Here is a 25172-nt window from a genome sequence, read left to right on the forward strand (position 1 = left end):
ATATTTTACTATGATAAAATTAAATAAATGTACCAATATTTTACTATTTCTATTTCATTTATGGTTTATGAATCAATGTATTTCATCACTGGATCTCAATCTGAATCATGCTTATATCATTTACAAATTTGAATTTAGTATTATTTTTATTGTTTATTGTTTAGTATTTACATTGTTTATTGTTGGGATTTTATCATTATTATTTTTAGAGACAGGGGCCCCTATGCTAGGAACCGTAACACCCACTGAATTTCACCAAAATTTGAGTGTGCTTCCACATGTACCCCATGTGTGTCTGCTCATTCCCGTGCTCCCCCGTCCCAGAAACTTGGTGGGACATTATATAAATGAAAACTTCAAAACCTGTATTCTCCAAGAAGGTTGACGCCTTCTTATAGATTAGAGGCACACCACCTTCAACTATTATTATAATATATTTTTTATCAACCATATTTGTTAATGATTTTCAAAGATCATTGACATTATTGGCCTCATCATAAAAATTAAGACCTGACACATCATAACTGTGTAAATTAAAAAATTGTTTACAAAGTCCTTACAACATTAATATCCTCCATAAACAAAGGTTTGAATAACAAACTATGTCCACAGAATGTTATCAAGATACAACTGACTAAACCCATTGCAATGTATTCACAATTTTATATGCAGTGAGCAATAAATGAAGCAATCATTTCCCTTACAATACCAACAGCTGCAGCAGTCAGTCTTGTTATTGCAAAAGATGCTCAGAATAGCACTTCATTTCAATCAGTCATGCTGGAGGATCTTCAGCGAGAATAAAATGGCTTATCGAAAACAAGAAAAGACATGGCAAGATCCTCGTCCAGGTCAACTTGAAAGGGTTTAAATATAAAATTGGGTGTAATAATTGTACATCAACTCAGAAAAAAGTTCAGCAAGGCATCAAATGGAAAACAATACATCTTGTTAAAGCTCAAGGGCTTGTCACATAAAAGGACAACTCATGTTTTTAGTATACACGCAAACATTAAGCTCTCTTTCCACTGTTAGGATTTGTTTGAGGCACCAACCGTTTACGACCCTTGGCTCGCCTCCGCTTGACCACTCTTCTTCCAGCAGGAGTCCGCATCCGTAATCGGAATCCATGGGTTCGAGCTCTTGACTTACGGGACCTAGATCTCTTAGTGCAGCCAAGTGCAGCCTTACCTGCTCTTACCATCACGGAACTGCTCCTCTCCACTACCATCCGACTGAAATTCAAGTAGGGCCTTAATGACACACCTGTTCTTGCATTTCATTCCAAAAATTAAAAACAAATCTCTCATTTTGGAAAATGCAGAATCCAAGTATATGCTATTTCAATCCTGAAAGCAAAAAAAGTGTCTTTTTACATGGTCTTTTCAAAAGAGTGGTAAAAAAAAGGACAACAATAAGCAGCATTGTGACAAACTTGAGAACACTGGTACTAACAAAGATGTCAGTCACAAGCATGCATGATGCCAGTGAGTAATGTTAACTGGTTTGATTAGATTACACATTTTTGTGAAGATAATCAGCATAACAAGATGGAATTGATAACAGGACTGATAAACATTGGCAGTCTAAGTGCCTGAATATTTAAAAAGACTGATGGAGTTCTCTTCACATGGAGGATCTAAACGGATCACCCATCATATTGTACAACAAAAAAGGATGTTACATTGAGAAATGAAAAAAGTTATGAAAAATACTTCATGCATTCTTGATTAGGTAGCAAAGAAGGTTCATATCATAATATCATATACAACATTCTCAAACTTAATGTAAAAAATTGGAAAACCTTATTCCCTTAAAAAGGTGTGTGATGCCTAAACCTCTGCCTGCATACATAACTTTTATGGTTAAAACCTGTATAAATCAGAAATGTTCCAGTGTGAAGACAGAGTGAAATGGCACCAAATTGAGGATTTACCACACATCCAGGGTACTCGTTAATTCCTAGGACACAATCACATACAGCACAGAAGCCGATACTTATTCAATTTTTAATCGTATTATTGGAAATAAATTTATTTATCTACCCTCTTATCTACATAAAGTCTGTGGATCCAACAAGGGTATCCAATGGATCCTGTTTGGTAGGATTGCCCTAGATGCATAACAGTTACAAAGCAAGCATTTAAAAATCAATAACATAAAAGATGAGGTTAGATAAATCGGAACTTGTAAGTAAGCGACAAGACTACCTCCATCTGTTGGCTTCTGTAAACCAAATATTGCTGCCTTCCACTCTTTCTGGAAGTGTAAATGGTTCTACATCCTTAGTTTTAGGCAGGTTTACCTCCTACTGTGAGAAATTGCAAAACGGTGGCAGAGAATCTAGTTGTTTGAGAAGTCTCTCTAGGATGGAGAATGTATCTTTTAAAAGTAGAGTAACAATAGTCAAGCATGAGAGTAACAATAGTCAAGCCATCATGCAAGAGGCAATCCCATTATGTCTATATCTTAGATGTGTTACTCTAGCTTGCCTATGTGGGAAAGATTAAGGAAGTTGGCAACTCCATGCCATTCTGCCTTATATGCCCCAAGGAAAACTGAAAACTCTAATGAGCAAACACAACTTGCCATTCTCTTAAACAATGTTCTCATTCTAGAAATATACTCCATGAACATTTAGAATATAGCGGCTTTGAGAATTATATTTAGGAATCCTTTGTGCATGAATAAATTTGTGAATGGTAGTGTATGGGATCCTTGCTTAATAGATCTAAACTCAAAGCAAGACTTCACATGTAGTGGTCTCTCTGAATGTTGAAAGTTGGTCAGCATCGGGACGAATTTCCCCCAATGGAAACCCTAAGCCCCAAATTGCAATCCCTATGGTCAATAAAGAATATTATTTTGAGAATGCATATATTAAATGAAAAATTTGGATTTGAATTCAATTTGAGTTTCCCTCCAAGTAAAAATTCATGTCAGCTCCCCTACAAGGTTCGTGACCTTGCATAGCAACAACTATAAATTTACAATGGCTCAAGTTCATTTTGGCACAGTATGGCTCACAAGGCTATCTATATCTGAGGCAAGTTCTCGCTATTCTCTGTGGATGGAAAGTCTCGCAATTCTCTGTGGTCTCGCTATTCTCTGTAATGTTATTCTAGTCACAACTCTTCTGCGTATGGACACATTTGGTTATGACTTAAATCTTATGCAATGAGCTCTAACGTCTGAGATTTATATGACTGTTGTAATACACATATTATCGCATCAATCTGCAATATCTGAAGCATCACCCTAATATATGTGAAATCGCATAAAAGAAAAAAATGTAGCAATGCATTTATTCGAGGGTTCATTGCGTCTCTTTTCTGAAGCGTCACATTTGTTCCTAGATGATTCGTTAAATTCTTTATGGTTCGCATTGTTGTTATCTTGCATCGCACTTGCTATACCTTGTATACTTTGGATGGCACACAGGGTTATCTATATTACAGGTGTCAGGACCTCTCTCACTCTTGCTTCAGGAGTATGTTCCCGTTCTCTGTGAATGAATCTCTCTCGCTCCAGCTTCAGGACTATGCTCTCGTGCATATATGACAGGACCTCTCTCGCTCTCACTACAGACTCTCACATGTGGCTCATTGTGATAGTTATATAGCAGTACGTTGTGGTATTTCTATGGTGGTATTTCCACTGATAAATTATGGCAGTTCTACAGTGGTAGAGTATGGAATCTCTACAGCAGTATGGTGGTAGCTCTACACTGACTATATATTATTCTCTTCAATGACAATCTATTCTTTTCTTTGGCATCTCACAGTGGGTCATGATATATATATATATAGAGAGAGAGAGAGAGAGATAACAGTGTCTTTGACTGTGAGACATAGCCTTGGACAATGACTTGAATGAGAAATACATTTGTTGACTTGGGATGACTCCAGCCTTGATAGATATAACTGTGAGATTTCAATTCTATAGTAACCATATATATAGAACTTTGCACTCACAGTATGATGACAGTATGCCTTATAGCATATGTTGACCAATGTGGCAGTGACCCTTGATTTTGTATGTGATATAGTGATATATGCAGTGTCCTATGTGAGGCAGTATCCTATGCAGTGACCTATTGATGATATGGCAGCAGGCTTATTATGACTATGATCTGATGTGGCAGTATCTTCAAATTCATTAGTGATGGATGGCTCACCTCCTTGACAGCATGATATACATGATATTTGTTTGGCCCTAGGTGGCCTGATGTACCTGATGTTGAACTTTGTATCTCAGTTAAGCAATTGATGAAATCTAATAGAAGAAGAAGAGTTGAATTCTGGATTTCCCCCCTTGTGGGGTTTTGCCCTAGTCTCCGACCAATCCTGGTGTCTCTATGTGTGTTTGCTTTCCTCCTGTTGTTCCTTTATGTTCCACTGCAGTCTTGATGTTGTTGTTCTTTCTACATAATTGTTATGACATTAAGATAATATAAGTTGAATTCATCATGTAAAATAAGTAAATGCAATTATCTAAAGCAAAGAACAATCAAGCCCTAAATAAAATTAGCATGGTATCGGATTTGGGCTAAAGAAAAGTCATTAAGATCACCCATGTGAAAGCACCGTTGATGGAAGCAAGTGAAAATAGCAAAGACCTAAAAGAATGTTAGGGTTTGAAGGAAACCCTAGGCAACCGGATTAGTAGGGTTTGGTGGATAACATGAGGTTAGGGTTTGATATAAACCCCTGAATTATGCTTGGAAGAAGGGCCTGGATATGATTAGCTCGCATAGATTTGAAGTTGATTTGCAAATTGGTTTGTGGAAGTCTGAAATTGCAGGGTCTGAGCTTGCACAAGCAAAGAAAATAAGTTTGTTTATGGCCACGGGATTGGAACACAGAATTTTCGGTTGTAGTCGCACGCTTGATAGGATGTTGTGTGTGGCTGGAGAGATACAGCCGCACTCATGGTCACTAGCTCTGGGTGGCTGTGACCTAAGATAGTTTTTGACAGCTGACTGTCGACTTTGACCGTTGACCACAGGCTTGGAAAACATGATTTGGAACAGATCTGTCTATTAGGCTCGTCTCTTGGATATTGTTTGGTTGGTTTTGTTGGATAGTCTCTTGAAGGTTCAGTGTAACACTAGAAGGACTAGTCTCAGGTGGGCCTGGTTGCTGATGAAGACGATTGAAAATATTGAAGTCAACATTGATAAATGGATGACGGACAGTAATGACCCTTGAAGGTTGGTTCAAGAAAGAGTTGATCACCTCTCGTTAAAGATAAGTACCTTCTAGATTTATGTTGTTTCTTTATGACACTACTCTTGTTTAGATTTATTGTTTTGATTGTTGCTTATTCTTCCTGCATAAATATTTGAGTACTTCTAACTTCCTGATGAAGATGTGATAAGCAAATCCTTCTTAAGGATCATTTGGATACTAAAAGGTGCAGGAAAAGAGTGCTAGTGCAAGAAGAGAGAAGTTGGAGCAGGAGTAGGAAACTAGAACAGGAAAAGGAACCTGATGCAAGGAAGCAAAGAAAAAAAAAAGGTATTTTAATCATATGCGAGATGACAAAGTGTCTATGCTACAAGTTGCTACAGTATCTGAATATTTTGAGGTATGTGTAGTATAGCATAATTGTTTCAATATTATATTTTGATTTAGCTGCAACATTGGGATGGCTAGATCAGCCCTGAGGTATAACGAGAATATTACTCTTCAGAAAAGGTCTTGATTCATATAGTACTCTTGAGTAATGCAAGACAATCATATACATATGTGAGTAAGTTTGATGCTCATTGCACTTTTGTTAGAAAATCAGAAAGGCAGAAAGATTTTCTTATTCTTGATAATTACTTTTCATGTTCTTGAGTTGTTATTACGATTCTTTATATCTTCTTTCTTTTAGTTCATTAAGCAATTACCAAAGCAATAGCACATAAAACAATGGACGCCAGATGTAGGCATTATGCCAGGGAAAAACCCCCCTCGAGGGGAAAACCCAGTCAGTAATTCTTCCTTCAATAGTTTTCCAGAGATATTCCAAGACTCTTGACCTTGACACAAACTTTCCTCCACACCAAGTCAACCTTCTTCCTTACTTGCAGATGATCCTTCTTGACCTAGCAACAACACTTTCTTCGACCTAGCCTTAGAGGCTTCGATCTTTCTTTAGAACCTTCGATCTTGGCCCAATACAGCTTCTTGAGGTGACAACATCACACAGCAACTGGCTACAGCATCAACACGACAACTGGTTACGGCATCATATGGCAACTGGCTACGACATCAATAAGAGAACTTCGATCTTCCAAACTAGGGCATGAGAGAGAGAGATAGTTGCACCAAAGGTTCGATTTTCCCTTTCTCCTTCTCCTAGACCAAACTCGCACTTCCTTCTCCTTCTTCTTCTACTTCGCACTTCTTCCGGCTTCAAGAGAGATCGAACTTGCTTGTGAGAGTGAGTGCTTCAAATGGAATTCGAACTGCTCTATATATAGTCCTTTGGAGAGATCGAATAGCCTCCTTTGAGGACAACTTGATCATCTTTAAGGCCAACTTGGTGTGGAGACAACATAATTCATATTTGACTCAATACTTAACCTTTTTACATGATTCAAAAGCCCAAGAAGGGTCTCTTTAAAAGTACAATGACTCTATTGACTCAGAATAAATCCTAGAAGTCCTCAATGGGGACTTTGACCTAAAACATGATGACCCAAGCAAGAAACCCGTGCTTTAATAAGTCATAATAATAATAATAATAATTCTTTTTTTTATTCTTTTGACAAGTACATTACAAGATGAAGACCGAACCTAATTACATTTTCCAACACTCCCTCTTAACTAGGGAGGTATTCATCATATACAAGTACAAGAAAGATCTCAACTATATGAACCATGAAGAACTTTTAGGCACCGCAATGCCATGGACTAGATTCCTGACCAGGGAAATCTATCCATTGTTCTCTCAACAATTTAGGCACCGCAATGCCACAGACTAGATTCCTAACTAGCGCAATCTATCCATTGATCTCTCAACAATTTACGCACCGCAATGCCACGGACTAGATTCCTAACCATGGCAATCTATTCGCGTGGGAATAAGATGGACTCAAGTTTTCAGCCTCTCTAGGTACCATCAAGCTTGCTAACCATCAACCCAAAAATCCAGGTGTGTATGCAAAAACAGAGCTCAATAACCAACACCACCTTTCCAACTTCGGGACCTAGACATCAACACAAAGTGTCTACCAGATGTCCTCCCAGGGAATGCTTCACTCACAAAGCCTCAACACTCCTAGATTCAGCAAATCAAGAATAACCAATCTCTCCCAATCAAACTGATTGGTAACCAGCATGCTATCAACACTCTCAAGAGATTCACATGTACAATCACAACCCCAATCAATAATATACTTTCATATGTCCATAATCAAATACAAACCTCCGGGATCTTGATGTTGCTTCTCAACCTTTCATAGTAGGACTATCAACCGAATCTCTAACAAAAGATTCCTCAATCATACATTTTTCTTTCCTACTTCTCATGCAACAACATATCCTCTTAAAATTCATTCTACAATCAAAACCAAGGTAACCCCTCCCTCTTAATCTTAGGGAAATCTCTTCTATTCAGGCTTCCTCAAGGAGATCAGCTTCTTCTGGAGAATCTTTCGTGGCTTCCAACCATTTCATCAGAGTTATTATCATCCTTATCATGCTTATCACATCAATGAGCATCTTCACCAAATTGGAGATTGTGTACCTGCACAACTTAGATAGCAAGTACAACTAAATCTATAGAAGCATGAAGTTAGCCATATCAAAATCACGGAAGCATTTCAACTATATACATATCAGGTGCCCAGACTTAATTACAAACAAGAGACATATACTCTTCAACATCTTGCTAGGGAATTTGTCATAAACCCTAGACTACTTCGTAACAACTTTCATTCCATCTAGGGTTTCATTGTTTCTTTCAAAGGTGTAACATACCCTACTACAACATATAGCAAACCCTAGAAGCAATTTAAACAAGTATAGATCTACAAGGCATCTAACAACTTTCAGAATTCATATGTTAGACTTTCCACTAAGGATTCATACAAATCCTAGACTTCATACTTAAGAGTTAATCAATCAAAGCCATTCACAGCTTAGTCATCAACATGACCAACTTCAACTAGGGTTGGTTGCAAACCCTAGATTTTTCAATCAAACATCAATCCCAACTAAAACTCAAATTTTAACAATCTTACACAAATCTCAAATTATCATATTGTCATCATTCATCAGAGATTTTTCACTTCTACTAAGGTTTAACTCCAAAACCCTAGAATTTCACAATACTATCATCATAGAAAGACAAACTTTGACTACGGCTTGTTTCCAAACCCTGGGATTCATGACCACTGAAAAACAGGTCAACTCATACATCTAGGACTTCATCATCATGCATAGGCATTTCATATCATGTGTTAGTCAAACCCAACTTCACAAATATCAATACACAACAAACTTGATTAGACTAGGGTTTGATCAGACAAACACACACATACCAAGGAAATCATTTCTAAGACATTATAAGGGTCTTGCTTGCACATTCCACCAAACCCTAATGAGTTAGGGTTTCAATGTAGAAACATAGCAAACCCAACATTACCAATATTTCAAAGGTTCGAGATTTTAGACTTTATCATTCAATCCTAACAAGTTAGGTCTTCTTGATCATACCAAAATCCCAAACATGACATTATCAACAAAAACTTCAAATAGCATTTCTCAATAACCCTAAGCAGTTTAGGGTTTCAGTCATTCACATTAGCATACCCTTAGGTTAGGGTTTTCCAAAACCTATCTAGGGTTCTACAAAATCAGTTAAGAATATGAGTGGGGTGGGTAGATTTATCAAGTGATGAATCACCCAAAACAAGAATCACTATGATTCAATATAGCTAGACACAACAATGTTAGTAATAGATTGTCAATAAACAAAAGAAATGTTTTAAAGCATACCTTTGTTCTTTGACAAACCTTGTCTTGAGAGGTCCTCTTTCATACTCCTTGAGAATATAGCAGATGTCTTCCTAATCAAGACAATAAAGGGAGAATGGTGATTAGTATTTAATATAATCAAAACTAAATGAGTACATGAAACCAAAAACTGAAAGGAAATGAGATACTTATCTTTGGGAGTTGTTGGGGGCTCCCTCCAAAGCTTGAGGGATACCTATAAACTTATAAAACAAAAGAAAATGTCTTTTCCAAAAACATGTTAAAACCTATAAATTCTAAACATACAAAATAGAATATCTAAGACTAAAAGCAAAGGACTTAATAGTGTAAGTCCCTTATATCAGATTCTTCGGGTTTTGCTTTCTTTGAGTCTCCTTCCTCAAAAATGTTAGCATGATCTCTATCTCTCTTCTTATTCTTTGGATTGTCGGGACAATCACTCTTGTAGTGACCCTTCTTATGGCATTGATAGCATTCTATCTTGGACATGTCAACTTTCTTCCTTGGTCCTTTTGATTTCCTTCCTTTATGTTGAGCAATGTAGGCATTTGATACTCCTTCAAGATTGGCGACTAATGAGATCCTTAATTCTTCTTGACTGCAGGCAATCCATAGTTCTTCAAAAGTGGGAGCTTCCTTCCAACTGTTAAGACCTACAACAAATGCACCCCAAGAGGGTGGCAATCCTAATAGGGCAGTGATCACGAGTTCTTTGTCTGGAACAATTTCATCAATGGCCAAAATATCATCTCTGATTCTTGCTATCTTCACAAAGAAGGAGGCCATTGTATCTTCTTTAGTCATCTTTGTGGTCCTTAGCTCATTCTTCAAGCTTGCCACTTGATCAATGTTTTTAATAGTGAATAAATTTGACAAGGCTTCATACATTTCCTGCGCATGATCGATGTTGGCTATAAATGGGACAGGATTGTCCTTTATTCCTTCTACCATTAGAGTCATGACCATCAATTCTAATTCTCTGAATTTTACTTTGTCAGCATCACTAGAGTCATCTTTAGGATTCTTTACTTTTCCTTTGACTAAGTCTAGTACCTTGCTCTTTTCAAGGATGAGGTCAATCCTCTTCTTCCACGACCTGTAGTTTGAGGCTCCTTCAAGTTTGTTCTCTCCCTTGATTGTGTTAGACATCTTCCTTTAGTATAGTGGACTTCTTCCCTGAAATAATCCTTTTGAATGGATCCTTGATCAAGTGCTTGAGACTACCTTTTTCTTCTTTCTTCACCAAAGCTCTGAAACCATGTTAGAAAATCATAAAGGTAAAAAGATATTCTTATTCTTGATAATTACTTGTGATGTTCTTGATTTGTTATTACGATTATGTATATCTTCTTTCTTTTAATTCATCAAGTAATTACCAAAGCAATAGCACATAAAACAATGGACACCAGATGTAGGCACTATGCCAAGGCAAAACCCCCCTCGAGGGGAAAACCCAGTCAGTAATTCTTCCTTCAATAGTCTTTCGGAGATATTCCAAGACTCTTGACCTTGACACAAACTTTCCTCCACACCAAGTCAGCCATCTTCCTTACTTGCAGATGATCCTTATTGACCTAGCAGCAGCACTTTCTTCGAGCCAACAACTTCGACCTAACCTTAGAGACTTCGATCATTACTGAAATACTTTGATATTTCCTTAGAACCTTTGATCTTGGCCCAATACAACTTCTTGAGGTGACAGCATCACACAGCAACTGGGTACGGCATCAACACGACAACTGGTTACGGCAATTGGCTACAGCATCAATAAGAGAACTTCGATTTTCCAAACTAGGGCATGAGAGAGGGAGATAGTTGCACCAAAGGTTTGATTTTCCCTTTCTCCTTCTCCTAGACCAAACTCGCACTTCCTTCTTCTTCTTCTTCTACTTCGCACTTCTTCTGGCTTCAAGAGATATCGAACTTGCTTGTGAGAGTGAGTGCTTTAAATGGAATTCGAACAGCTCTATATATAGTCCTTTGGAGAGGTCGAATAGCCTCCTTTGAGGCCAACTTGATCATCTTTAAGGCCGACTTGGTGTGGAGACAACATAATTCATATTTGGCTCAATACTTAACCTTTTTACATGATTCAAAAGCCCAAGAAGGGTCTCTTTAAAAGTACAATGACTTTATTGACTCAAAATAAATCCTAGATGTCCTCAATGGGGAATTTGACCTAAAACATGATAACCCAAGCATGAAACCCATGCTTTAATAAGTCATAATAATAATAATTATTTTCTTTATTCTTTTGACAAGTACATTACAAGATGAAGACCGAACCTAGTTACATTTTCTAACAACTTTATAGTTTAAATATCATTGATATTTGGATATCCTAATGTTGTCTATAGATAAAGCATAGCCAGTAGCATTGACCTTGATATACAGTAACTTGATATTGTTGTCTTGAGTATGGTAACCCTGATGGCAGTAGTGTGGTTGTAAGATTGATACTCAAGATCTTCTGACTATCTTCTTGTTGATCTTGATAAGGTTTTGATAATCTGTAACTGCTATGATAACTTAACAACATAGTAAACTTGACAATGTGACAAAAATGGATGCCTTGACTTGATGATGTTAGGATTCTGAAGAAAAATAGTTGAGTAATGAGATAAAGAAGTGATGTCGTGATTATGATCCTTTAAGTATGAAGATACACTTGTCAGTTGTCCTAATTATATGACACTAACCTTTGATGAATGTTTGATGACATGTTCATACGTGACAATGAAGCAACTGATGATGACTTGTCATGACTATGATGTATATATGTCTGAGAACTTGATATAGTTTGACTCTGTGATCTGACATGCATGACAGTATTATGATAGACAAGTTGATGTCTTGATTGATGATGATTGAAGAGGCTTCCCATTTAGAGGGAGAGACCCTTGATGAGATCCCAACACCTATTATCATTTATAGTGGATGATTAGAAGTCCCATGATTGCAAAAATTAGAAGTCCCATGATTGAAAAATTAATGAACATGTGATGTTGTTAAAGGTATGCATTTGTTAATTATTTTTTGTGCTAACAGTTTATTGCTGACAGGATTAGTTTCCCCAAGCAGTTTCAGGATCCACCATTCATGAAGAATTATAGTGGAAGACTTTCTTGTTGGAGGAAGTATATAATCAGAAGCATGGCATGCTGATGGATTATTGTTACTAAATTTATCTTGTATAAGCCAGATGGATCTTTGTATGCACACTGAGTTAAACAAAGTCTAGTCATAGCTGGGACAGAGATATATTCATGAATTAATATAATGTTGTTGTATGAGACAAGCTTAGGCTTGTGGTTATTGCCTCCTTGCGTATGAGGGAGTAAGGATGAATATGATATTCTTTTCTTTGTGCCATGTATTTTCTCTAACATAATCTTTGATCTGATGTCTTGTATGAATAGAGGATTGCTACTCGAAAGTACTACATAAGGCAGTATGGTTGAAATCTTCAATGAGTTGTTTGAGCTAGTACCAGATGTGAACACTTTGATATATTGCAAAGAGAAACAGTGATGTTACATCATATTTTCTGATCTTCAAAGAGCAGCTTGGATTGATGGATGTGACCCTCTTGGGTAAGGGTCCTAGCTGATCAAGAAAACTGAGAATAGCTCTTCCCTCTTATTTGAGCTCCCAAGGCAGGAATGGAGAATTGAGGGCTCCTAGGGTTGAGGGATCTATGGACAATAGGATGGTTGTAATCCTTACCCTTTGCGGTAAATGGATCTCGCCTATTGTCACCATAGGGTGTGCATGATCCTTGTCACTTATGACAAGTTGGGTATTTTCCCCTATCATGATTGACAGAGTATACCCCAGTATGCATCCTACCCACAAGCCAATGGGTTGAGATGACTTGAGTAGGTATGATCTTTGCATAGCAAGTGAATCTCCCTCAAGTATAGAGGATGCAGGTGTTCTACCACTTGACTCTTAAGGGTCAACATGGGAAGATCAACAAACATTGGGATGGTTGTGATCTCTACCCTATATGGTAAGTTTGGTCTCGCCTATTAACTAGACAACAGGATGGATGTGATCCTTGTTGGTAGATGGATCTCGCCCAATTGTCATTGGACAATAGGATGATTGTGATCTCTACCCTATATGGAAAGTTTGGTCTCGCCTGTTGACTAAATAACAGGATGGATGTGATCCTTGCTGGTAGATGGATCTCGCCTATTGTCATTAGATAGAGGGTGGGAGCTTGAGCTCCCCTATGATGTCAAATTCTTCTTCTTCAGATTCGAGATTGTTCAACAAATGGAGATGGACAAAGATGAGCCATGTCGAGATATGACTTGATGATGATCATGATCATGATTCTATAACCATATTGATTATTGGATATAGGGTGGAAATCGGATGCTCCCCCATGATGATGATTAAGTTAACAGGTGTAGCCGGAGCTCCCTATGGTATGGGTTGAGTTGGACTCCCCAATTATGATATGGGTTGAGATGGACTCCCCTATGATGATTCTTCTTCTTCTTTATATTGAGATTGTTCAGTTGATGATAAAAGGACGAAATGTGATAAGATGGATATTTTTTTGACACAGCTAAGGACTGATCTCCCCTACCATTGGTTATGGGTTCCACCTTTTTTATGAGACTATATGAGATAAGGTTTTATCTATGATGCAACCGTCTTCCTTTCTTATAATTAAGGTATGTCCACTCGAGATACATCATGATGCAACTATAATGAGATATCTGAGATGAGACCTATGAAGCTGATGGAAATTCCTCCCTAGCTGAGAGGGAGTGTTGAAAGATGGGCAGCATTGGGAAGAATTTCCCCTAAGGGAAACCCTAAGCCCCAAATTGCAAGCCCTATGGTCAATAAAGAATATTATTTTGAGAAAGCATATATTAAATGAAAAATTTAAATTTAAATTCAATTTGAGTTTCCCTCCAAGTAAAAATTCATGTCGGCTCCCCTACAAGGGTCGCGACCTTGCATAGCAACAACTATAAATTTACAATGGCTAAAGTTCATTTTGGCACTGCATAGCTCACAAGGCTATGTATATCTGAGGCAGGTTCTCACTATTCTCTGTAATGTTATTCTGGTCGCAACTCTTCTGCGTATGGACACATTTGGTTATGACTTAAATCTTGTGCAATGAGCTCTTACGTCTTAGATTTATACGACTGTTCTAATACACATATTATCGCATCAATCTGCAATATCTGAAGTATCGCTCTAATATATGTGAAATCGCATAAAAGAAAAAAAATGTAGCGATGCATTTATTCAAGGGTTCATTGCGTCTCTTTTCTGAAGCGTCAAATTTGTTCCTAGATGATTCATTAAATTCTTTATGGTTCACATTGTTGTTATCTTGCATACACTTGCTATACCTTGTATACGTCGGATGGCACACAGAGTTATCTATATTACAGGACCTCTCTCGCTCTCGCTTCAGGACTATGCTCTTGTTCTCTGCGAATGAATCTCTCTTGCTCCCGCCTCAGGACTATGCTCTCGTGCATACATATATGACAGGACCTCTCTCGCTCTCGCTACAGACTCTTGCATGTGGCTCATTGTGATAGTTATACAGCAGTATGTTGTGGTATTTCTAGGGTGGTATTTCCACAGTGAAATATTATGGCAGTTCTACAGTGGTAGAGTATGGAATCTCTACAGCAGTATGGTGGTAGCTCTACACTGACTATATATTATTCTCTTCAATGACAGTCTATTCTTTTCTTTTGCATCTCACAGTGGGTCATGATAAATAATCTATATATAACAGTGTCTTTGACCGTGAGACATAGTCTTGGTCAATGACTTGATTGTGCAATACACAATTGTTGACTTGGGATGACTCCAGCCTTGATAGATATAACTGTGATATTTGAATTCGATAGTAACCATATATATAGAAATTTGAACTCACAGTATGATGACAGTATGCCTTATAGCATATGTTGAAAAACGTGGCAGTGACCCTTGATTTTGTATCTGAGACAGTGACCTATGCAGTGTTATATTTGAGACAGTATCCTATGCAGTGATCTATTGATGATATGGCAGCAGGCTTAGTATGACTATGATCTGATGTGGCAGTATCTTCAAATTCATTAGTGATGGATGGCTCATCTCCTTGACAGCATGATATACTTGATATCTGTTTGGCCCTAGGTGGCCTGCTGTACTTGATGTTGATCTTTGTATCTCAGCTGAACAATTGATAAAATCTAGAAGAAGAAGAGGAATTGAATTCCGGATTTTTCGCTCTTGTGGGGTTTTGCCCTGGTCTCCAACCAATCCAGTGTCTTTATATGTGTTTTTTTTTCTTCTGTTGTTCCTTTATGTTCCACTGCAGTCTTGATGTTATGGTTCTTTCTACATAATTACTATTATTGTTACGACGTTATGATGATATGGGTTGAATTCATCACGTAAAATAAGTAGATGCACTTATCTAAAGCAAAGAACAATCATGCCTTAAAGAAAATTAACACTGAAAATTTCCACCATTTTTGGACAATGATTAGGTTCCAAGGGCATTTCTAGTACTAGGTGAGTTCAAAGGAAATTTCTACCCAACTTTTAGGGATCACAAGGCTCAAAGACTGTAATATTCATCTATATCTTGCTTGGAATCAAATATCATCATTCAGACGTCCTTATCTATGAAAATTGACTAGGACCTTCTCATGTCTTTAGCTAATAAATGGTATTTACCTCTGATTTGAATTAGACTAACCATGAACAAATGCTCATCTTTCTCAAACTCTGACAATAATAGTCAGCAATGTGTTGATCAAAAGCAACAAGATATTCAGCTCATATTTTAGTAACTGAATAGAATGACCTTAATTTCTTGAAAATCTGAGAACTGTATATACTAAAATATCAAAAATTGCTTGCTGCACAGTGTGGTGTGCTAAACTTAAAAAACAGTTTGCTGATTCTTGAAACTTGAAGAGATGCCCATAATTCATTCTACAGCTAAAGTGAATTTAGCAGTGTGCAGACTCCAAGGATAATCGTGAGACAGATAAGCAATATTTAGCATGAGAACAAGACATTTGCATACCATAAAATTGAAATACGGACATCTAATCAAGCCATAATCAGACGTCCCTAACATTGTAGAAAGAAAACGGTTAAATGGGGAAGCAGGTACAAGGGGAGTCACTATGACCCCGATGGACAAAAAATGACTGAGATAACTTGGGGTCTGGGGATTACTTGTAAATGCTAATAACAAGGCCAAGGTGTTGAAATATGTAACTAGGTTCGGTCTTCATAATGACATATGTAATCATGATTTTATGTATTTGATGTAAAGAGAAAAATAAAATTGTTATTGTTGTTCTTGAGGCATGGGTTTCATGGTCAAGGTTTTTGATTTATAGGTCAAGCACCCATTGAGTGCTTCTAGCGCTTGTCATTGAGTCTACAAGTCAATTGAATCTTTGTCATTTATGGGAGACCCTTTTGGGCATATTACATATTGTGAAGAAAAATTTATGTAAAGTCAAAAGTGTCAAATAGACCCTCCAAGACCTTGTCATCATCAAAAGAACAAGTCGGCCTCAAGGCAGCAAATTCGACCTAGAAAGAAGCCTATCTATAAGAGACTTCGACCTCACTTGAAAGGCATCCAATCAGTTCTCAAGTAGTTCGATCTAAGAGAAGAGGATGAAAAAGCAAGCTGAATACCTACCAAAGAAGGAGAAGAAGAAAGCTAATGTTTTTGGGATAGTTTTGGGCTAATATCCTTCACACATGCGAGGAAACTAGGACATCATTTACAGAAGGAAGACCGAAATTGCAGCTACCTTGGTAGACCGAAATTAGGTGTGAAAAAAACTAAGTTTGTTGTCTGAATAGTCAAGAAGGAGAAGGCTATCCAAGCGAAGAAGGAAAGGAAGCAAATTCATCTCACATGTGCCATCTAGGGTTTCTGCAGAAGAAGTTGTTGGGGGTCGAAGTTGCAGAAGAATTTGTTGGGGGTCGAAATTGTAGAAGCAGTAGCTAGGGGTCAAAGTTGCAGAAATAGCAGTTGTCAAAGTTGCTGGAAGTAAAGCTCATCAAGGAGAAAGGATTGACTTTGTCTTCGAGGGAACTTTGACAAGAGTCTTAGGTCTTGGAATTCGTCATTTGAAGTTCTATAAGAAGAGAAGAGTTCTTGCGGATTTTCCTCTCAAGAGGAGAGGTTTTGGCCTTGGATGATAGCCTAAATCTTGTGTCCTATTGTCTCATTGTTCGTTATTGTTTGGTAGTTGTTTGATGATAAGAACACTAATTATGAACAAGTAAAAGAAGAAGATAATCAAGTTAAGTAAAAATATATCACAAGCAGTTATCAAAGTTAGAGAAATCACCTAATCTAGTTGCCCCTAGATTTCTCAACATGGTATCAGAGCTAAGGTGACAAGACAAGGAAAGGCAGCTTGTAGAAGGACCATCAAAAGGAATATCAAGAAAGGTCAAGACATCAAAGAGGACATCGAACCATCAAGAAGGGATACATAAGGGCCAAGAAAACTAAGGAGCATCAAGGGAGACTACCCATCTCATCACAAGGATCACACCATCTAGAAGCAATAACAAGAAGAAGATCACAAAGACTCTACTTTCAAGGACCTGTTGAAGAATGTAACTAGTGTCAGTCTTCATAATTGTATTTGAGTCATGATGTAATGTATTTGTCAAAAGAAAGAAAAAGAAATTTTATTATTATATAAATTGACTTATTAAAGCCTGGGTTTCACGCTTGGGACAATTATTTATAGGTCAAGCCTCCATTGTAGGCTTCTAGGGTTTATGTCCAATATCCTTGTCCATGTCATAATGTAATAGAACCTTCTTGGGCTTCATTTGTCAAGAAAGAAATTTATTTTAATGTAAAATAGGTCAATTAGGCCCCCTCCACCAAGCCAGTCTCAAGAAGGACAAGTTGGCCTCATCAAGGGAGTTTGACCTCACACAAACACTATATAAAGGTAGCAATTCGACTCATTTGGATGACACTCACTCAACAAGTTCGATCTATAGTTGTTGGAGGCAGAAAAAGATAGCGAAGTTGTCGGAGAAGGATTGAAGCTGGGAGACCAAAGTCAAGTTCTTGGGCAATCTATCTCTCACATGTGCAAAGTTTCTAGATAGTTAATGGGCCAAAAATTTGAAGTTGTTGGGATCGAGTTTCTATGTTGTTACAAGGCCTAAATTCTGAAGTCGTTGGGGGTCAAAGTTCTGGGTCGTTTTTGGGATGTAGTTGTTGGACAAGAAGAGACTACTAAAGTTAGTTGAATCATATTGAAAGGTTGACTTGGTGGAGGAGGAAGGTCTTTTGGGTCTAAGGTCTTGGTCTATCTCAATTTGATTTACTAGTGGAAGAGTTTGACTAGGTTTTCCCCTATAGAGAGGTTTTAGCCCTGGCTAAGTGCCTACATTTGGTGTCATTGATCTTTGTGTTTTGTTTTTCATGATTGCTTGATGAAACAAAGATAAAAGAAGAACATATGAAAATTAATAAGAATACAAAGATATCACAAGTAATTATCAACATAAGAAAATCTTTCTACCTTTCCGATTTGCCAACATGGTATCAGAGCTAAGGTGAAGAAAAAAGAAAAAGGCAAACTAAAGATCTATTGAAAAGAGAAGAAAAACGGTTTCAAGAAAGGTCACAAAGAGTAGAAGGTAGCAATATGACAAACTCAATGAAGTCCGAAAACAAGGAGCCTCCAACTACAGGGCATGTAAGAAGAGAATGGATCTTATTCTGGAAAAGAGATAAAGTATTGAATTTTGTTCAAGGAAAAATCAAGGAACCGGCAGATGAAGCAGGAAAAGAAAAATACAAAGAAATTGATATCTTGGCCATGAACTTAATTGTAGATGGAGTGAAGGACAATCTCATCCCTTACATATCTAATATAGAATATGCTAAAGCAATGTATGAGGCTCTCTCCAAATTATTCACCATCAAGAACATTGGTCAAATAGCAAGCCTCAAGAATGAACTAAGGACAATAAGGATGACAAGAGACGATACTATATCATCATACTTTGTAAGGATATCTAGAATAAGAGATGAACTCCAAGCAATAGATGAAGTTGTACCAGAAAAGGAGCTCGTAATTGTTGCTCTTCTAGGACTACCAAAATCTTGGAGTGCTTTTGCATCAAGAATTAGCAGTTGGAAGGATACTCCAACATTCGAACAAATGTGGAATGCATGCAGTCAAGAAGAAGCCTGAATATCATTAGTAAACAACAAGGAGGATGAAGAAGAAAACACCTCTAATGCCTATTTTGCTCATCACAAGAAGGGAACCTTCAAGAAGTTCAAAGGACCAAAGAAGAAAGTTGACCTATCCAAGATTGAATGCTACAACTGTCATAAGATGGGTCACTACAAAAATCAATGTCCTGAAGATCCAAGGAATAAGAAGAGAGAAGAGAGAAAGAGAACATGCGAATGTTGTTGATGAAGTGTTAAAATTGGCAACTAGGGCCAAAATCCACTTTGGACAGCCCATTTGATGGAGATGATGATTGCATTGAATTCATCTTTTCGAGAGACCAAAATAGACCTAAAGATCATCAAATTTGGACAAGCAGAAATGTGTTTTCAAATTTATGCCCACACGTGTAAATTCACAAGGTCAGCCACATCATCATGTAGGCTCATGAAACCCAATGGACATGTCTCTTGATCCGCAACAATTTGTATAAATATAAGAGACCTCAAACCTCATTTGGCATCATCTCATCTCACGCATTCTTCTCTCTCCTCATCTGATTGGTTTGTATAGCTTATTGGGCATCTCTCTTCCTCACATATGTGGCAACAAAAGGACGAATTGCAGAACGAATTACATGGCCGAAATTTCAAAGATTGTTGCAGGTTTGACCAAGGTTGACCAGGGGTGATCTAACCTCCTTTGACTGCAGTTTTTGTGCCAAATTTTCATTTTTGGCAAGCCGCATCTATTGGCACAAGAACCGAGGAATTCTGTTGCCTTTGACGGTAGACCAATCACAGGGTTGATTGCAGACCTAACCGCAGAGTTGAGCACAAAGTTTGACCAAGTTTAACCGTTCATTTGTGACTGTTTTGGGTTGACTTTGACCACTTAAAAAGGTCGAGTTTGTCTACCTTTGACCAAGCTCCAAGTGGATGGTTTTGTTGTTGCGTTGACCCCTATTGACTTTCTAGTTAGGGCAGGTTGTGACTGTTGTTGACTGCAGCTCTGATAGGGTTGTTTTGACTTTTTTTTGGCAAGTCAATTTTGAATTTTTGTACTCTCTCTCTCTGTTGAACATTTGACATAATGATAAGAATTGATCAAAGGGTTTTCCCCATCTTGGGGTTTTTCCCTGGCATCCGCCAAATCTGGTGTCCTCTTGTCTTGGCTTGTCTTCTGCATTTTGTATTGTTCATGTTCCATCTACAAATACTGTCAATGTGATTTATGGTTAACGTGATTTCTATTGGAAAACTAAATTGGAAATTGTCATTGGGTTGCTAAAGGACATTAAAGTAATTGTGCAAAGCATAGAACATACCATTGTTAGCTAAAATTAACATGGTTTCAAAGCCCAAGCAAGAGAGAGAAAAGCAATCACTAAGAGAAATATGTTGGACAAAGAATATTAGACAAGGCTCCATGGCCTCTACATCTTACTTCAAGACCGAGGACAAGCTCAATGACAAATATGACTATCATGCATGGAAGATAACTTTGGATCTGACTTTGGAAGAGCATGAAGTGTTGGTTTATGTGCAGGGAAAAGTGGTATAGCCTCCTTCAAATGCACCAGCTGCTGCTAAGATGAAGTATAGAAAAGGTGAGGTCAAAGCAAAGAAAATTTTGATTGACTCTATTCAAAAGCATTTGGTTGCCTATATTTCTAATTTGGGAACTTCTAAGGAGATATATGATAAGTTGGTTGGGATGTTCAAAGTGAACAATGCAAATCAAATCCCTTTCTCAAAAACAAGTTGAATGATATCAAGATGGATAAAGGGGAGTCTATCCAATCCTACTTCATGAGAATAACTCAAATCAAGAAAGACCTACTATCTATTGGAGAAGTTATTATTGATAGGGAGCTCACTCTCATTGCACTTGGAGGGATTTCAAGATCATGGGATGTGTTTAACACCACCATTCTCAACAATGATAGGATATCTGGTTTCGATGAATTATTGGCTAGATGCACTCAAGAGGAGACTAGGATGATGGAGAGAGACAAGCCCTCAAATGGAAATGAACCTACTGCTTTCTCCACTCATGCAAAGAGGAAGAATAATGTTGGTCCAAGAAGACAGGGTCAAGGATCCAAGAAGGGAATCAAAAAAGGAAAAAAAGAAAGGTGCTACAATTGTAACAGGTTAGGCGACTATGCTAGAGGATGTCCTCACAAGAAGAATTCTCCAAGGGATGATTACAACAACAACCACAACAATTTCAAAGGCAATGGCCATCAAAGGAACAACAGGTTCAACAACAAAGGAAAGACAAATGCTCTGGCTACTCGAAATGGAAATGGTCGACCTCCCAAAAGGACAAGAAATGCCAAGTATGATAAAAGTAATGTTGTAAAAAAACAAGATGAGTTTTATCTTATTTCTGCTCTATCTACTACCTCTCCTCCAGATACTTTGGATCATTGGTTGATTAATAGTGGAGCCTCAAGGCACTTCACTAGGTACAAGGAGGCCCTCTCAAATTTGGTTGAAAAGAAGACTAATTTGAAGATCATACTTGGAGATAATGCTACCTACCTCGTGAAAGGAGTAGCTATTGTCACTCTTCACTTGAATCAAGGTCAAACCATTCATCTACAAGAAGTATTGTATGTGCCCGATTTGAAGAAGAACCTGGTGTCTAATTCTGCAATGGAAGATAAAGGCTTCAAGGTAGCATTCATTGATGGAAAGGTACGTATTTGGCAAAGAAACCCTAAAGATACATTTACTCTTGGATTTAGGGTTGATGGTCTCTATCAAGTTGGAGGAAGTCCTTTGGGAGATTTGGCGAGCGATACTTCTCTTCAATCTGAGCTATGGCACCGGAGGTGCCCACTTACATTACAAAGCCTTACAGGTAAGGAAGATGGTCATAGGTATGTTTGAGTCCAATATGAACCATGCAAGAGTTTGTCAGGGTTGTGCAGCTGTTAAACATAAAAAGGGACTATTCCCTTCTAGTGAAAGCAAGACTACCGATATTCATCAATTGGTCCATTCTGACCTATCTGGTATGTTACATGTAACATCGTTGGGAGGATACTTATATTATGCAATCTTTGTGGATGACTTCTCATGCAAAACATGGATCTATTTCTTAAAGAAAAAGGATGAAGTGTTTAAATGGTTCCGTTCTTTCAAAGCATTAGTGGAAAATCAAACAGGGAAGAAGAGCAAAATATTGAGGACTGACAATGGAATCGAATATGAATCAAATGAATTCAATGACTTTTGCAGAGAGGCTGGCATTAAGAGGGAATCAACTATTCCATACACTCCTGAGCAAAATGGAGTTGTTGAAAGGAAGAATCGAACAATCATGGAAGCCACCCGTGCCATGCTCCATGATCAAGGTCTACTGAAGTTCTTATGGGGAGAAGCTACCAACACTATTGTGTATGTTCAAAATAGGAGTCCGCATCAAGCATTGGATTTCAAGACACCCGAAGAGGTCTTCACTGGTAAGAAACCTGATGTTTCTCATTTTAGAATATTTGGTTGTCCATTTTCATGTGCCTAAAGAGAACAGGCATAAGTTGGAAGCATCTAGGAAGAAAAGTATATTTGTTGGCTACCATGAAAATTCAAAGGCATATAGAATCTATGTGCCTGATCAAAGAGATGTGGAAGTAAGTCGTGATGTCATCTTTGATGAAGATAATGCCTTTGGGAAAGCCAAATATCTCCCTATCCAAAGGAAGGACAATGAAGATGTTGCGGAAAAACAAGATGAACCTCCGACGGATGAGCCTATGCCCTATGTTGAAGGCCCGATGGATCCTATTGATCCACCTCCTAGTGATCCCTCTACATCAAGGAAAATACCTATATGGCTCAAAGATACTCTTGAAGATGTTGAAAAACATATTGCTCCAAGAAGGACATTTCGTGAAAGTAAGAAACCGAACAGGTATCAGGGTACTTGGTTGCTATGAGTATTATTGTTCAAGTTGAACCATGCATGTTCGAAGAAGTCGTAAAGCACCAAGTATGGAAGGATGGGATGAATGAGGAATATGAATCAATCATGAAGAATGATGTTTAGGACGTGGTGCCTAGACCCAAGGACAAGACTGTAGTCATCTCAAAATGGCTTTACAAAATTAAACATGGAGTTGATCTAAGTGCTGAAAAATACAAGGCCAGGTTTGTAGCTCGTGGCTTCTCTCAAAAGGAAGGAGTGGACTATGACGAGATATTTGCACCGGTTACCCGATATACCACTATCCGATTTGTTATTGCTCTCGTAACCACTCATATATGGAGCTTACATCAAATGGACGTTAAGACTTCTTTCTTGCATGGCTCGCTTAAGGAGGAAGTCTACTTGGAACAACCTCAGGGGTTTGAAGTTCAAGATCGAAGGACACATGTATGCAGGTTGAAGAAAGCCCTCTATGGGTTGAAGCAAGCCCTTAGGGCTTGGTATGAGAGGATTGATAGCTATCTTATGAAGTTGGGATTTACAAGGAGTTATGTTGATCCTAACCTATACTTCAAGGTTGAAAAGGACATGCCTCTCATTTTGGTCCCTTATGTTGATGATCTCTTTCTGACAGGTGTCGACCCTCTCATTTATCAATGCAAGAGGGAGTTGACTTCCAAGTTCGAGATGAAGGACCTAGGTTTGATGCATTACTTCCTAGGCCTAGAGGTCTGGCAAAAGCCAGGTGAGATTTTCCTTTCTCAAGGAAAATACATTGTGAAGTTGCTAGAGAGATGTGGGATGGTGGATTGCAAGTTTGTGTCTACTCCAATGGAACTCAACTTCAAGAAGCTATGTGGAAGTGTTGTTGGGCCCGAATTGGCAAACCCTTTTAAATATAGATAACTTGTGGGGGGCCTGATGTTCTTGGTAAACTCCCGACCAGACATATGCTTCGTTGTGAATATGTTGAGTCAATTTATGGTTGAGCCTCATCACATACATTGGATTGTTGCTAAGAATCTCTTAAGATATCTCTGTGGCACAATCAACTATGGGCTGAGATACACTATCGGGAATTTGAGGCTACATGGATATATTGATGTTGATTGGGCTAGCAGTGTGGTAGATAGAAAGAGCACGTCAAGGTGTTGCTTCTCATTGGGATCTGCTTCGATTTCTTGGATGAGAAGGTAACAGAAATTGGTTTCTTTAAGCACCACTAAGGCCGAATACATTGCAGCTAGTATGGCCTGTTGTGAAGTTGTTTGGTCGAGGAAGATCTTTAGTGAGCTATTTGAGCACGTGTTGGATACCACCATGATCTATTGCAAAAACCAGAGTGGGATTTACCTTTCAGAGAATCCCGTATTCCACGACCACTCCAAGCACATTGATATCAAGTACCACTTTATACAGGATATGGTACAACAGGGAGCAATAAGGCTCCAACACATCAGGACTGATGAGTGGGTTGCAAACATCCTCATGAAGCACTTAGGGAAGGTCAAATTCTTAGCCTTCCGAGAGATACTTGGAGTCGTGGAAGAACCCTCCCATGAGGGTCTTGCTTGAGTTGGACATTGAGCTCTGGGAGCTCCTGGGGGCTTGGGGTACTTCTTGGAGCTATGAGTGACCATAGGGCGAGTGATTCACCTTCCCCTATAAGTGAGTTGTGTACAATGTCAGTGATTCACCTTCCCCTATGATACCCCATGATGGTTGACATGTTTGTAGGGTGAGTGGTTCACCTTCCCCTACGATTGATGACATGTGTGTAGGGTGAGTGGTTCACCTTCCCCTACGATTGATGATATATGCATAGGATGAGTGGTTCACCTTCTCCTATGGCATATGAGAAAGATGTGTGGTTCAACTTCTCCTGTGGGTGCCCCAATATACATCCTACCCATGTAGTATGAGACTCATGGGAAGTACCTCTCATCTGGCCAATGAGTTGGGAAAAGAGGATAGGGACCATAGCACTACAAATGGATGCATCGTGTAC

General features: G+C 38.3%; 2 protein-coding genes across 2 annotated transcripts in view; one reads left to right on the forward strand and one right to left on the reverse strand.

Annotated features, from left to right (window-relative positions):
* Positions 1-846: 846 nt before the first annotated feature.
* Positions 847-25172, reverse strand: part of LOC149177522 (Ribosomal protein L34) — an 84493-nt gene continuing 60167 nt past the window's right edge. Inside the window, exon 2 of the mRNA XM_089420155.1 lies at positions 847-1266. Coding sequence (XP_089276281.1) covers positions 1013-1266 — 254 coding nt within the window. The 3' untranslated portion in view covers positions 847-1012. The remainder of the gene's footprint in view (positions 1267-25172) is intronic.
* LOC149177523 (uncharacterized) overlaps positions 1460-25172 on the forward strand; it is a 48881-nt gene continuing 25168 nt past the window's right edge. The window contains exon 1 of the mRNA XM_089423871.1: positions 1460-1487. Within this exon, the coding sequence (XP_089279997.1) occupies positions 1460-1487 (28 nt within the window). The remainder of the gene's footprint in view (positions 1488-25172) is intronic.

The sequence above is a fragment of the Pinus tabuliformis genome, chromosome 4_1 (genome assembly GCF_031772625.1).
Source record: "Pinus tabuliformis cultivar Carrire ecotype Pingquan chromosome 4_1, CPIR1, whole genome shotgun sequence".
NCBI classification, from domain to species: domain Eukaryota; kingdom Viridiplantae; phylum Streptophyta; class Pinopsida; order Pinales; family Pinaceae; genus Pinus; species Pinus tabuliformis.